The 14,602-nt window shown below is 43.8% G+C and overlaps 1 protein-coding gene across 5 annotated transcripts in view; it reads left to right on the top strand.

Moving 5' to 3' along the window:
• The window catches only part of ldb1b (LIM-domain binding 1b), a 40,628-nt gene that overhangs the window by 1,139 nt on the left and 24,887 nt on the right, over positions 1–14,602 (top strand). Inside the window, exons 2-3 of one of the 5 annotated variants that reach the window (XM_037763126.1) lie at positions 5,082–5,149; positions 11,496–11,668. In XM_037763126.1, the coding sequence (XP_037619054.1) occupies positions 11,641–11,668 (28 nt within the window). In that variant the 5' untranslated portion in view covers positions 5,082–5,149; positions 11,496–11,640. Of the gene's footprint in view, positions 1–5,081; positions 5,150–5,428; positions 5,706–11,267; positions 11,669–14,602 lie in introns of those variants that run through there. The other 4 variants (XM_037763101.1, XM_037763121.1, XM_037763148.1 and 1 more) reach the window with 4 other exon arrangements.

Here is a 14,602-nt window from a genome sequence, read left to right as displayed (position 1 = left end):
TTTTACTAACATGTTTTGCACTATGGAACTGTGATGCTGGAAACTTGAATTTCCCTCTCGATCAATAAAGTTACTATCTATCTATCTATCTATCTATCTATCTATCTATCTATGCGTCCAAATGACAATGCCACAAGTTCTACTCAATAAAGCAGATGCAGGTCAGCAATAACTTAAATACAGTATCACAGGTTTATGGGGGAGAGTGGGGTGATTTGAGCCTGTGTGGAAGTTGAGCCACCCCTTGTTTCTAGGCAACCATAGACAAAATTGGTCATGTCCACATATTTTGCAAGAGTCATCCATTTTTACTGACCCTGTGATGGAGAAAGAGGCCCATAAGACAAGTGGCGAGCACATTTAGGTTAAAAAAAAAACATCTTTTTGCCGATCAAAGTGATTTATTTTTTGTTCAAATTGCTGGATGATACAAATTTGTTAAAATGGTACGGGGTGTTGGGGTCACACGGTTATTTAAGCCAAAAGGCCTGCGGGAAGTTGAGCCATTTATAATTATATATAATTGGATTATAGCTTCAGCTTGTTATATAAATCTCAATCTAAACTGCAATGGTTCAATAAAGGATAAATAAAAAGATGATCATATGGGCTAATCAACTTTTAACCTTTGGTTCATGTTTTAAGGTGCGTCACCATCTGTCATGCCGCACTCCTGAAGCAACATCTCTCCACTGCCTTTAAGCACAATGTGGGGGAGTTCTTTGATAAGCTCACTTCAGTGATGGACAGGTATGATTGATGGACTAGGCATACCGCATATGGCTCAACTTATCCTCTCCCAAGTCTCCCAAGAGACCTCTTTTTTTTTGGAAAGTCATACTGAAAACTGTTTATTTTAGATCCAAAAGTGATCATTCCCAAGGATGCACCACATACTGAAATATATGTACATGTTTTAGTTGGAGACATTACTGTCATTCCCTCACTTTAAAGACGCCTCAAGTAAGAACTGGCTCAACTCTCCCCACTCTCTCCTACCTGTAATTTACAAACCCTATGATAGTCAATACAGTAGAGGCAGTTTTGAAAAACCTGTAGTCATCTTATTTGTGTTTTGTATTCATTAGACATACAGCATTTCAGCAAAATTAGGGAAACCGCTGTGAGATAGCCTACCACTGTGAACTGAATGATTAGTTTGGATCAGTTTCCCCCCTTTATGGCAAGAGGCTTTCATAGAGAGAGCACTAATAGTGTTACTGGGACTTAGCTTGAAATTGCAAATAACACTCTGTAAAGCTGTTGAATTCACCCAAGTGCTCCATCGTTTCCCGTGTTATAATTGCTGAGAACATCATGGGAATATCAGTGCATTCAACATCAGTATCATAGTATGGCAGACATGATAATAATACGTGGTATTAATAGAATCAATCCCATGTAAGCAAAGAGTGTATCTGCTTCCTGCCTCATCACCAGAACAAACAGGGATTATCTGCATGTTCAGACATTGCAATATAGATGTGTTGACTTTGCTGATTAATGTGTGTACACACACCTTCCACCGTGACGTGGTTTGCTGTCAGGGCCTAACAACAGTGTTTCTACCCTGTTTCACTTGAACCTACAAAGGTCCCGTTTAAAGGTGTAAACAACGTTGGTATCGCGTGGTATCTCTGTGTCAACAATTAGTGTGGAAAAAATGGATAAATGGCTGAGATTGATGATAAGTTCCTGGCAACCACTTGTTGTGAAGTAAATGCAATGGAACGGGGGGGAGGGAGAATGAACATCTAGTGGCTGCATGTTATCAATGTTATCAACCTTTAACTAAAACGTGTTCAGCCCTCAGAAAGCATTTGTACAGCTCACTAGATCATTATGATTGATTACATTTGAATGTGCTTGTGTTCACATGACTTAATGTCTCGCTGAGGCCCTGCACGACTTCCCAGTCACATGAATCAGAACCGGCGCTGCTTCATAATAAATCCCTTTTTTGTTGTGGTTGTTTCCACTTTATCCTGCGCTCCACGCTGTGCGCTACCTGATATAATGAATAATTATTCAAAATGTCTGAATAATAAAACACAGCTGTCTGAAGCAGTATTTTCACCTGTGGATTGCATTGATGCAGACCCACAGCAGCAGCAGCAGCAGCAACCCTCATGCTCCACTGACAAATCACATGATGGTCTTTTGGATGGTTGATTGCATTTACATATTCAGTACAGCAGACAAGTGTTTTCCTCTCTTCTCCTCCTGTAGTTACCATCACACTACCCCGTTTCCAATTGTGCAGTGATGCTGAAGTTGTTCCACTACACAGTTAATCATGTGAACAGAAGCTGGAGTGTTTGTCTTTTAATGAATCCGGTCAAACCAGTCCAGCTTGACCCACTGACATTGTGTTTGTCACCTCACATCACACCTCCAGACACACCTCAACTAGGTGATGCTGAGCAGTGGCAGTTGAAATGTCTGGTTGTGTGAAATGAAATATATATATAAAACAAAAAATCCCATTTTAAATCCTCCTACGTTTGATGTTTTTTCCCTCTGGTCCCTCTACAAACAGCGAGCCTGGCTCTGTCCAAGTGTTACAAAATCTGCTACGAGCACTTCAACTCACTAAATAACACGTTCAATCTCACTTGAGCTTTGTTCATTCAGACAGCCAGACTAGCTGCTACCGCCTGTTTCTAGTCTTTATGTTAAGCTAAACTAACCGGCTGCTGACTCCAGCTTCATTGTGTGGTATCAATCTTCTCATCTAACTCTGCAGCAAGAAAGCGAATAAGTCTATTGAGGGATCCTGACTCTTAGTACCTGACACGGATCAAGCTTAAAAACGCTGGACCCTACATTCCTTCTACTGACCTGGGAGAGAAGGGACATAATGTGAACACTCAAATGATGTAGCCATTTTTGGTTGAAATTTCATTTTGATTTCCTTTCACACTTGTCATTTTCTGGACTTAAAGGTACTATGTGGAGCTTTCAGAAAATCCTTGTTATGTGTCAAGGCACTTGGGAGCGACAGGCTGTTATAGGCAACCAAGAAGGTCTGGGAAGGTCTCATTTTTAATAAAGGAACAGTGTGCAACATTTCAGGGGATCTATTAGCAGAAATGGAATATAATATTAATAACTACGTTTTCATTAGTGTATAATCACCTGAAACTAAGAATCATTGTGTTTTCGTTAGCTTAGAATGAGACGTTTATATGTACATAGGGAACGGGTCCTCTTCACGGAGTCCGCCATGTTGCACCGCCGTGTTTCTACAGTAGCCCAGAACAGACAAAACAAACACTGGCTCCAGAAAAAGACTTTCATGTTTTTATATTACCTGAAGGCCACCGTAGTTCTTTCTTGGAAAGGGAGGAGTGAGCGGAGAGGTACTCAGTTGGTTGCAATCTGCAACCACACCGCTAGATGCCTCCAAATCCTTCACAGTGTCCCTTTAATACATGTAAACTGTTACATATACTGTAGTACCCTTAATTACAAACAACCTCGGAGCATCACCTTGTGTATAGTATGAGGGTATAGCAGTGTAGAGTGAGTGGGCAGCGTTGTATGTGGATCTTTTCTTCTAATGGCTTGGGAGCAGCATGTTTAAGGAGAGCTGTCACGTTAGAGTACTTACTGTAAAGACCTGTCAGGAAACCAACCAGGAGAAAGAAAGTTATAGCTTTAGTTGACAGTTCTTGTGCACATGTCAGATCACCAGAGCAGAAGATAATGGTGTGTAGTGGACCTGTCATGCTTGTTTTCATTTCTTTTCTTAAAAAATAAATAAGTACTAGCTGTCACACTGTTGTCACAGTATACTCAGAAGAGTGCTTCACTGCTGGACGATATTTAAAATACTACACTTCTATAGCAATTTGGAGATACTGACTGACAGACTTTAATATATTTTGAGTTGAAACCCCCCTGTACTGTAGCTTCCTGTTGGTAGATAGTGATATCCTGTCTGGCGAATAATGTAGATAAATCTGTTTGATTAATTTTCTCCACTAGATGGTGGCATTACACATCTCCTATTAACATCTGCTCACACGTTCTGCTTCTCTATCAGCCACTCTGAAATTGTGAATGAGTTAATTCCCAGTGAGCTGATTGCTCCGAGCCGCAATGGATGCCAATCAGATATTCATACCTGAATGAAATGAATGCGTAATGAACTCGGGTTCATCGCCTCTTCATTTGTGTTGCGCTATCTTGTATCATCTCACTGTTTGTCTGTGGAGGACTACGGATGTGTCTGGCCTGTTATCTCGTGCATACCAGCGAGGAGTTGACCTTTCTGCTGAATGTCATGGCGGTACACGGAGTCAATGGCTGTACTAGATTAGTTGGGAAGGAAATATGCTCACAGACGCGCACTTTAACAAGGTACAGCATATTCCCTGTTCATTTATTTTGATGCACAGGGCCACCTGGAGTGTACTTCCCATATACGTCTTACCTACAATCTGCTCCGTGACCTCTATTTTTGTGTTTCCTTTGCTTTATCCCTTAATCCCACATCTTCTGTTCTGCTGCTACATCTCTCTTCACCCCCGCCGCGCAAACACACACACACACACGCGCGCACACACACCACCTCCCGCCTCATCGCCCACAACTCTTGAAACACATTACTGTCTGAAATGGGGCCAAAGCATCCTCCAGTCTCCAGCGGGTGAGGTGCGAGTGTGTTCGGGAGCGTGCAGAGGCATGTGTAGTGTGTGTGTGTGTGTGTGTTCAGTAGGGGGGGGGGAGTTCTGTGTAAGTGGGTCACCTTACTGCAGCTTCCAGCGCCCAGCCACCATGTCAGTACATGGCCCCACACACACACACTCAGACACACATATTTAACCCACTCTATCCATCCACTGTCCCTTTTTTTTTTTTCACTTGAGCCACTGTTTTTGGTTGGAAATGTGAAAACGCACTCACTCGCTCATAAACAGACATTTTCCCTAATTCCCTTAAGCTCTACAGAGTGCCAGACTTTACTCTCATTCTCGGGGGGTATAAGTAAATAAAAAACATCTCTCTCTCTCTATCTCTATCTCTTCCCCCCCCTCCCCTCTGCCTCTCATCCCTTCTTCACTTTTGACCTGCAGGAGGACTCCCACGGTGCTCTTTTGGCATGTTTGAATTTTTAAAGAGCCCATGAGGTCTAAGGAGTCAGGTATATGCTTTCCTCTCTCCGTCTCACACTTGCTGCTGTTGTGTGTGTGTGTGTGTGTCAGCATTTTTCTATGTCTCGGCAGCTCAGTCATGCAATGTTTTGCATGTGTGTGTGTGTGTGTATGCATGCACTTCTGTGACCTTTCAGATATTGTGTAACGCCGGGGGCAGCGTGTTTATAAAAAGGCGAGAGCACTCTGATCTTTAACTTGACACCCTCTCTACGGGGTGACGCAGGACACGCAGGCGTTACTTTGAGACTGCCGAGTTGTGTTGCTGCCGTACCCGTTTGATTTTTCTTTACTTGAAGTAAGTCTTCGAGAAGAGGAATGTCCTCCCACGTGGTGCCGAGGACATCTGTTAGTGAGAAATGAAGGCCTGAGAGAGAAAGGAGAGGAGGAGGAGGAGGAGGAGGAGGAAGGGGACTTACATTAATACAAGTGGGGGAAAAGAAAGGAGGTGAAGGAAGAACAAGAGAGCACGCAGAGAGGTGGAAACAAGGAGGAGAGAGAGTGACATCAGCTAGAGGAGACCACTCTTTCCACAGAACAGCAGAGGTGAGAGGCTATTCGACAAGAGGTTACAGGTGTACACGTTCACGGGCGCGTACGTTCACGAACACGCTCGGCGTGGTAACAGAAGCCCTGCATCAATAATGTAGCTGAGAGAAACAGGATGCAGATTCTGCCTTACATAAGAGTTTACAGAGGGCTGGCTGTCTCCGAACAGCCTCTTTCACTCTCTGCTTTGCCCTCAGGCTGGATGCACACAAGATTTCTCAAGCTAATTAACCGCCACATTCGCCGTCCAAACAACTTTTCAAGATAAGTGTGCTGCAACAAAGGCACGAGAGCAACGCCTAAGCCATTTTTAACTTCAGTCTACTGACTTTAGGTGATTTGTTTTACTCTGTGGGGCGACATTTTTTTAGTGGTGTTTTTCCACTGGTCCCTGGATCTTATATTATTGAAGTTTCATTATTGAAACAAGGCTGTTGTTTTGTAGGAGGCATGGTTAGTTTGTTGGAAAAGTACAAATCCTTCAACATTAATGACCTGGGAAGTGAACTTTGTCTCTGCAGCTGTGGACAAACTGATATGGTTGGACCTGCCAGGAGCCAAAGCACATTGTTGTCACAGGTCACGGAGACATAATTGGGGTCTAGCAGGGGCCGCTATTTACCTCGGATAAACTAGATAGGATAAATCTGTCCAAATCAAAATCTGAAACACACTTAGACTAATCATTGTTTTAGCCATGCCAGCAGCGTGGCCCTATGGATGGCTACATACATACATGTATGTCGGTTTGTGGTTGGCCCATAGACTGTATATAAGAAGTGGACATAGTCATTGTGACGTCACCCATTGGTTTGTGAACTAAAGTTTTAAAGCCTCGAGTTTTTCATTTTTGCCGTCGACATTTTAGTAGTTGGCCGTCACCATGTTGGCTTTTTTGCAACCAGAAGTGACACAACAGGGTGGAGCTAAGAACAACCGAATGCTGAATAAGACGTTTTCAGGCAACCAAAAAGATTCTAATAAATTTCATGAACTGAAAACACACTGTGAAAGGGTTAAAGTGGTAAGACGAAAATGCGGACAACTCCCAGACCGTAAAACGCCGTGGTAGCGACCTGTCAATCACAAGGTAGCCACGCCCTAAAGCATCCCCTGCTTTATGGTCTATTTGACTCTAAATGGGACCATAATTTACTAAATGAACATCATGCTGTATTGAAGAAGACTTGAAACTAGCGATTGAGACCATAAACTCATGTTTACAATGTTTACTGAGGTAATTAATCAAGTGAGAAGTAGGCTCATTTTCTCATAGACTTCTATACAATCAGACTTCTTTTTGCAACCAGAGGAGTCGCCCCCTGCTGGCTGTTAGAAATAATGCAAGTTTAAGGCTCTTCAGCATTGGCTTCACTTTTCAGAACTGGAGGCTGCCCACTGTTACGGACATTCATGGACCCTGGATGATGTATCTCACCGACTTTGGTGATGCATTGACTTTTCTTCTAGCGCCACCATGAGGTTAACTGACCTTAACTGACCCTCAGACATGTCATGTGGCTCTACCATCAGGTCAAAAATGTCAGTCAATTCTGGTTGAATCAAGATGATAAATGCATACATGAATCAAGGAGAGTAAACAGAAAGAACTAAGGAAACATTTTAGGGAGAATGTAAGTCACAGCAGGAAACTTTGATTCGCTCCAGAAATTCACGTTCCTGTTTTTCCTATTTTGTCATTTTCTTCTCTGATGCCTTTTCTTCACCTTCTTGTTTGTTTATACTGTCTTTCATTACTTTGGCCTCCACAGATTTCTTTGTCTCCGTTATTAATCTTTGTCATGTCGGCTTTGACTTTCTGTTAACGGGCAAACTGTTGACGTGTGTGTGTGTGTGTGTGTGTGTGTGTGTGTGTGTCTATATAAGTATGGTAAGGTGTAAGACGGTGTGCTTTGTGCACACATCCGCTTGAAAGTATGAACTTGTCAAAACTGTCTGTATGAAACTGTTAATGTGGACAGATGTATGTGTGAATCACAGTTTTCATTTGTAAACGTGTGTGTGCGCGTGCGTGCGTGTGTGTGTGTGTGTAGAAGCTCATCATGCTTGTGCTATCCTTTTTCTGCCACATTGCCATGGCGACAGTGCCCTCCCGGGGTAATGGGGGACGAGTGCGCCAGAGCTATTTATTCTCTCTTTCTCCCTCCCTCCATCCATCCATCCATCCATCCATCCACCCATCCATCCATCCATCCATCCATCCATCCATCCATCCATCGCCCTCTCTTTTCCTCCGTCTGTCTCTCTCTCTCTTCCTCTCTGCCCTCTTCCTCCTGCAACCTCTCCGTCTCTCTCCTCTCCTCTCTCCGTCTCCCTCCTTCCTCTGCTCTTTCTTCCCCTCTCTGATTGGCTTAACACTCTCCTCCTCAAAATGAGATACTGCCTAATGAGACAGAGGGTGAGGAAGAGAGGGAGGGAGACAAAGAGCAAGTGTCTTAAAAAAGGGAAGTAGAAATATGTGGAGGAGGCGATCTATGTAGACTTGCACGTAAAGAAAGAACCTGATTTAACAAAAGTCTGTGATGTCATTTTGGAGGGAAACAGCGCAGAACGTCAACAGTATATTTATATAATCCTACATTTAGCTTTCTGTCTGAGCTTTGTGCATGTGTGTGTGCTGTAATGTATATGCATGCAGTCTCTTGAGGTGTGAGTATGTGTGCTGTGGGCTCAGTTGGGGTCATGACCTTTGAAATGGTTTGAATATTTGAAAATCCCTGAATGAGCAGTGTTTGTATATAGAGTATTCTGTATATGTTGTTTGAAGCAGAGGTCACTGACCTTTTTGACCTTAAAATGAACCAATGTCTACTTGTGACCCGTTGTCATACAGTATAGGTTAAGAATGATTTTCCCATTTCAGATTTTATTTGAAACATTTTTAGAAGGCTGAAGGGTTGAAACTATGCAGTATTTCACAAGGAAATAGCAGATCGATGATGACGGAAAAGTCTGAAAAAGAAATAATTTTTTAAGCCGAAAACACACCAGGCAGGGGCTCGCCGCAATAATTAAATTTTTCTTCAGCCGAGAGGCATGTTCATGTGCTTCAGGTGGGAAGAAATTCTTTGTAACATAAGTCAACATGTCACAGGAATCACAGGACTCTGTTAACTGATTAGCTGTGGGTACTCTCTGGCCGCACTTCACTGCAGCATCATAACGGCCGCTGCAACTTTCCATAGACATTGCATGGCAGCTCGTCACAGGCTGTACTTGGCCGCTGCTCTGGTGTGTTTTCAGCGTAAGATGAGAAGTTCAATGCCACTCTCATGTCTGTACGTTAAATATGAAGCTTCAACCAGCAGCTGGTTAACTTAGTTTAGCGTAAAGACTGGAAACAGAAGGAAACCTCTAGCCTGGCTCTCACCAAAGGTAACAAAATCCAACACATCTATTTAACCAATCATATCTAGTATTTCCCAAAATGATGAACTATTCCTTCTATCATCTCATGACTCCTCAGTTTTTTCTTTCGACCCCTTTCAGGGCTCCCGTCCCTCAGGTTGGGACCCTCTAGTTTAAAGGATAAAGCTGTAAATATTCAATATTTTCTTATTGTCAACAAATCCCACGAGAAGACCAAAACAAACGATGCGTCAGCTCGTCTCTCAATAATTTCTGACTTCCTGTATGTGGCTCTCAGCTCCAAGCCAATTTCTAATGAAAATGTAAAGTTTTAAAAAAAACTAGGGCTGTCAATCGATTAAAATATTTAACTGCTATTAATCGCATGATTGTCCGTAGTTAATCGTGATTAATCGCCTTTTATCTGTTCAAAATGTACGTTAACGGGAGATTTGTCAACATGGGAGTGGGCAAATGTGCTTGCTTTATGCAAATGTATGTATGTATTGATTATTGGAACAGGCAACAACAGCTGTCAGTGTGCTGACTTGACTATGACTTGCCCCAAACTGCATGTGATTATCATAAAGTTGGCATGTCTGTAAAGGGGAGACTCGTAGGTACCCATAGAACCGATTTACATTCACATATCTAGAGGTCAGAGGTCAAGGGACCCCTTAGAAAATGTCCATGCCAGTTTTTTCCTCGCCAACATTTAGTGCAAGTTTGGAGCATTATTTAAACTCCTTCCCAACAAGTTAGTATGACATGGTACAAATTGATTCCTTATGTTTTCTAGAGTCATATGATGCCATGCCAGTATCTTCACTCTAGCTTTAAAACAGAGCCCGCTACAGCCTAAAATTCGCAAGTTGCTTTAAAGCATTAAAGAAATTAGTGGCGTTAAAACAAATGTGCGTTAACACGTTATTATTGCAATAACTTTAACAGCCCTAAAAAAAGCTTCTATTTAAAAAAGGCCCTGTCATTTCCTTAAACAGCTGGGTACTGTAGCTTTCAGCAAATGTTACTCAAAAAGGTGTAAATAGTGCATTTATTGGGGACTATATTTCAGCGGTGGATTAATACACATTTGGTAGGTTCTAGTGAGTATTTACAGTCAAAATGATCTACAGTGTCCATGTTGATGGCAATGAAGGAGCACTTCAGTCAGCTAGCGACTCTCTCTTTCTCACACAAACTTGTGCGTCTAACAGAGAAAGACACATGACATAGTGATGGAAGACAGATTAGAGTGCGATGAAGACAGTGGGAGGGAAAGGTGGAACGGAAGAAAGAGTAATAAGGAAAGAGAGAGACGGCGAGGTGGGGAGGAGAGGGAGGAGGGAGGAGAGGGGGGGGGGGCAGAAGAGATAAATGGCCCAGTAGACAGGAAGATGAGTGAGGCGAGAGAGCAACACTGTGTGGCATACTGCAGACAGAAAGACTAACGGAGCGAGAGAGTGAATGGGCGAGAAAGGGAGACGACAGCGAGAGAGCCGAGGCACGTCAGTTGCCCCCTCCTCTCTCCTCCTCCCTTTTCCTCCCCCTTTTCCCTGCCCTCCCTGCCATGTAGCCTAGACCTTCGCTGGATGGTAACAAGCCACTCAGACGGCTGCAGCACACACACAGTCACACACACACACACACACACACACACACACACACACACACACACAAAAATGCACAGCCAGATTTCCTGAAGATCATTTAAACCTTCATGTGTGCACTTCTGTACGTGTACGATCATGTATGTGTGTGTGCGCGTGTGTGTTTGTGACTGTGTGTGTGTGTGAGTGTGAGTGTGTGTATGTGTGTGTGTGTGTTGTATGTGTGTGTGTCATTGTAGCAGCAGCAGCGGTGAAAAACAGCCTCTACATATTTAAAGGAGAAAAAAAAGGACCCACATCACATGGTTGTTATTCTCTCAAATCTGCCTCTCAGGTCACTTTGACAGTCCACTCTCTCTCTTTCTCTCTTGCGCTACCTCTCTCGCTCTACAACACACACACACACATACACACACACACACTCTCGAGCACTCAGCCTCTCGTTCCCTCCCTTTCTCTTCCTCTCTTTCTCCCTCTCTCCTCCCACCTGAGCTGTAATTTGCAGGGCTGATGAGGGTGAGGGCAGAGCAGAGGCAGGAACAGAATCCTTCTCACTCTATAACACACACACACACACACACACACATACATACACGGTGTGATTCACAGCTACAACTGAGAGAATCCGATCCTTTGTGCTCTTTTTTTAACCTCTTCTTCCCCTCTTTCTCTCTTTTCCTCCCTCGTCGTCACTCTCTCCTCCCTCCCTCCCTCCCTCCCTCTCTTTGCTCCCTGGTGGTGTATGTGTGTGTGTGTGCGTGCGTGCGTGTGTGTGTGTGCGTGTGTGTGTATGTGTGTGTGTGAACAGTGGGGATAACAGACGCTCATGTGAGCAGCCTCAGTGGCGGCAGCAGTGACTGGTGAGAGAGAGGAGGAGAAGAGAGAGGAAGAGAGCGGGGATAACGGAACCACCACCATCATTCTGATCGGATTCACACCAGACATGTGAGAAGATGTCCGTGGGCGGCTGCGCGTGTCCCGGTAAGTAGCTGCTGTGGTGATGGTTGCCGTTAACGACAGCCCCGCTGCTGGTGCTGCTGCTGCTGTTGCCAGCCGCTGACTTTTTCTGGTCGTTGTTGTTTGTTGTTGTATTTGGGTTGGTGAGTGCAGCCGCTGCCGTGGCGTGACTGGGGCAGAGATGGGCAGGGAGAGAGGTGCCCCGGGGCCCTGGGGCTCTGTGTGCAAAGGCTCATGGGAGGTCGCCCTCTGTGATGGCTGAGAGGATGGAGAGCAAAGAAAATACTAGAATAGATGGATCAACATGTAGTCTGTTTCTTCTGTCTGACAACAGAGTGCTTTTTTACTGTTTGTTGTTTAGTTTGGAGAAAAAATATCTTTTGTGGCGGTGCAAACATCTGGGCATGAAGTTGTTGCTATGGCACCACTAATGCTACTTCTTCTTCTTCTTCTCTTCCTCGGCCAGTTTGTTTTTGTTCTTGTTGCTTCTGCTGCTGATTTCTGACTGTTGGACAACAGAGCTCTTTTTAAAGTCGGCACAGATGTTGCACTCACTTCTCCACAGTGTGAAAAACTGACTGGCCCCTCGTGCGGAGATACCAGAAGAAAGAGAAAAAAAGAAGGATCAAAGTGTGACATTTAAAGGGCAAAGGTCACGAGCTCAGATCAAAGGCTTGCATGATTGATTCTGCCCCTCTTCCCACATGAGCTATTAATGAATATTTCACGCAGAGGAGTATATCATTTAGGACGCGTTAAGAGGGCGATACTGTAAGATACTCCTCATTCAGATTTAACAGCAGTTTTTCTCATCGACATAAAAAATGCAGCATCACCACGTCTGTTTGGCTGTGAAGTCAGTTTTAGCATCCCTAAAGATTAAACTCCTACTCTCATTGTTGTATAATGGCCTTGTTATTTTCCATCCTCTTTTACCCAGAAGTCCTTTCTTCCTGAGTTCATGGAAGGTCGACGAGTGCATCCTTGAGAGGTAGAAGTACTGTCTCACATGTTACGATCACTAGCATCACCATTTGTTTATCGCTGCTGCTTTCAATCACATCTGATTCCCCTCTGTCCTCTCTTGACCTGCTGCTGGGAATCAGACAGACGACCAACGGTTTCATTTCAACTTAAAAGCAAAATCGGCAACATGATGAACAAAACAACTCTGCAGTCAGAGGTTTGCTTGTCACTATTTTTTAATAAAATTGGTTAAAGTTGAGTAACAGCCCCGGGGCTTCTGGGAGCCGAGCCACAGAGAGCGACCTGCGGGGAGTAATATCCGTCATATTAGACCACCGTATTGAGAGGTGCGCGACTTGTTCGCTGCCTGCGAAGGCCGAGGAACTCCCTGCGGTCCCCGAACTGTTGTGTTTGGGTGTCGAGCGCCTGACAGCAAACAGATAATTCTTCTCATTTTATTAGCTTTAATCAGACAGAGGAGGAAAGGAAAAAAGAGGAATCAAGGTCTAGAAATAAACCCTGCGCTGCTGAGCCTCGGGCAATATATTAAGCGTTGCAGCGATTTATGTTGCACTCCTGATAGGACGTGTAGGACATGAAATATAATCCTATAGCTGAAAATGTATTCATAATAATGATAGATGTACTCAGAAGCTCACGATATACAGCAGCAGCAGGAGAGGAGGAGGAAGTATAGAGTTGTGTGTGTGTGTGGTGTGCTGTATCACCCTGACGTGGCCTCCTCTCTGCTGCCTACCAGGCCACAGTGGCCGCTGTGGTCAACCCTCAAACAGCCGGGATGTGGATACAGAAATTTAGCCAACCACGCATCCAGTATCAGATTCCCTAGCTGTTGCCAGTTTCGACTTTAATCATTAGAAAGATGGAAACACTAACTGGTCCCATGTTTTTTGCGGTTTGGAAACTCTTTTGCTGACAGATTATTTCAAAGGCGGAAAGTTTAGGAAAGCAAATTAAGAGACAATGCCAACTCCATCCTGGCCTCTACGGTTGCATGAAGATGGAAGGATGAATGGATGATGGAATGGCACATGATTGGAGTAGAAATGTAAACAAAAAGAGAAATATTGGCTCTGTGATCAAACCAGACGGATTAGGTATCAGCAAGGACAAACTCTCGAGATGACAATTTGTCTTGAACACACAATGGTGCAGGGAAACTTGGCGCACCCGTGTTAAATGTGACTGCACGTACACGTTGAGAGTTTTCGTGTGTGTCTGTGAGCGCGTGTGTTTTCAATCTCTGCGCAGCGCCCCGTGCTATGAAGGCAAACGCTGCCACCTCAGCCGTTAAACAAGCCAGCACAGCAGAGGCGGGAGCGTTTGTTTAGAACCAGGCCTTAGCTATCTTGCGGTCAGATTGCATACTTAATCAACGTGGTCATGGAAATTTCCAAAAAGACGATATGACCGCACTCTTGTGCGCTCCACTTTTGCTCTCTTATATTGTTCTCTCTCTGGTGTTCCCCCTTTCTTTTCGCCTCAGTTTTGTCTGCTTTAAGGATTCTCCCCCTTATTTTCCTCAAGATTTCTTTTCAACTCTTTCAAGGAGAGCAGAGCTGCTTTCCCTGTCTTATTTGGAAATGAGTCTTAACAAGTCTGTAACTTTAAAAAAGGCAACACAAGTCATGTTTATACTTTTGCAACAAGTATTCATTTATATTCTATCATACATACCTGGAGGCCAGAAACAATGTGTGTGGTGAGTAAAGCTTCACCTACATGACGTAACTAAAAACCAATGTAAACACTGCCTCCAAATATGGAACAATCCCTTCCATTCACACTTTAAATGAACCTAAGTCTTGACCCTTATACAGTGAATTTGCACACTTATGCCTCCCCACTTTCTTTATGACCACTCAGAGAAGATCGAGAGATGCTAGATGATGATAGAAAACAGAATATAATATAAAACTACAAAGTCTCTCTGTAGTCGTTCCCCCTCTCGTTCTCTCTTGTTTACATTCC

This window comes from Sebastes umbrosus, chromosome 3 (assembly GCF_015220745.1).
Source record: "Sebastes umbrosus isolate fSebUmb1 chromosome 3, fSebUmb1.pri, whole genome shotgun sequence".
In the NCBI taxonomy this organism is placed as follows: Eukaryota; Metazoa; Chordata; class Actinopteri; order Perciformes; family Sebastidae; genus Sebastes; species Sebastes umbrosus.
This window is presented reverse-complemented; position numbering and strand designations above follow the sequence as displayed.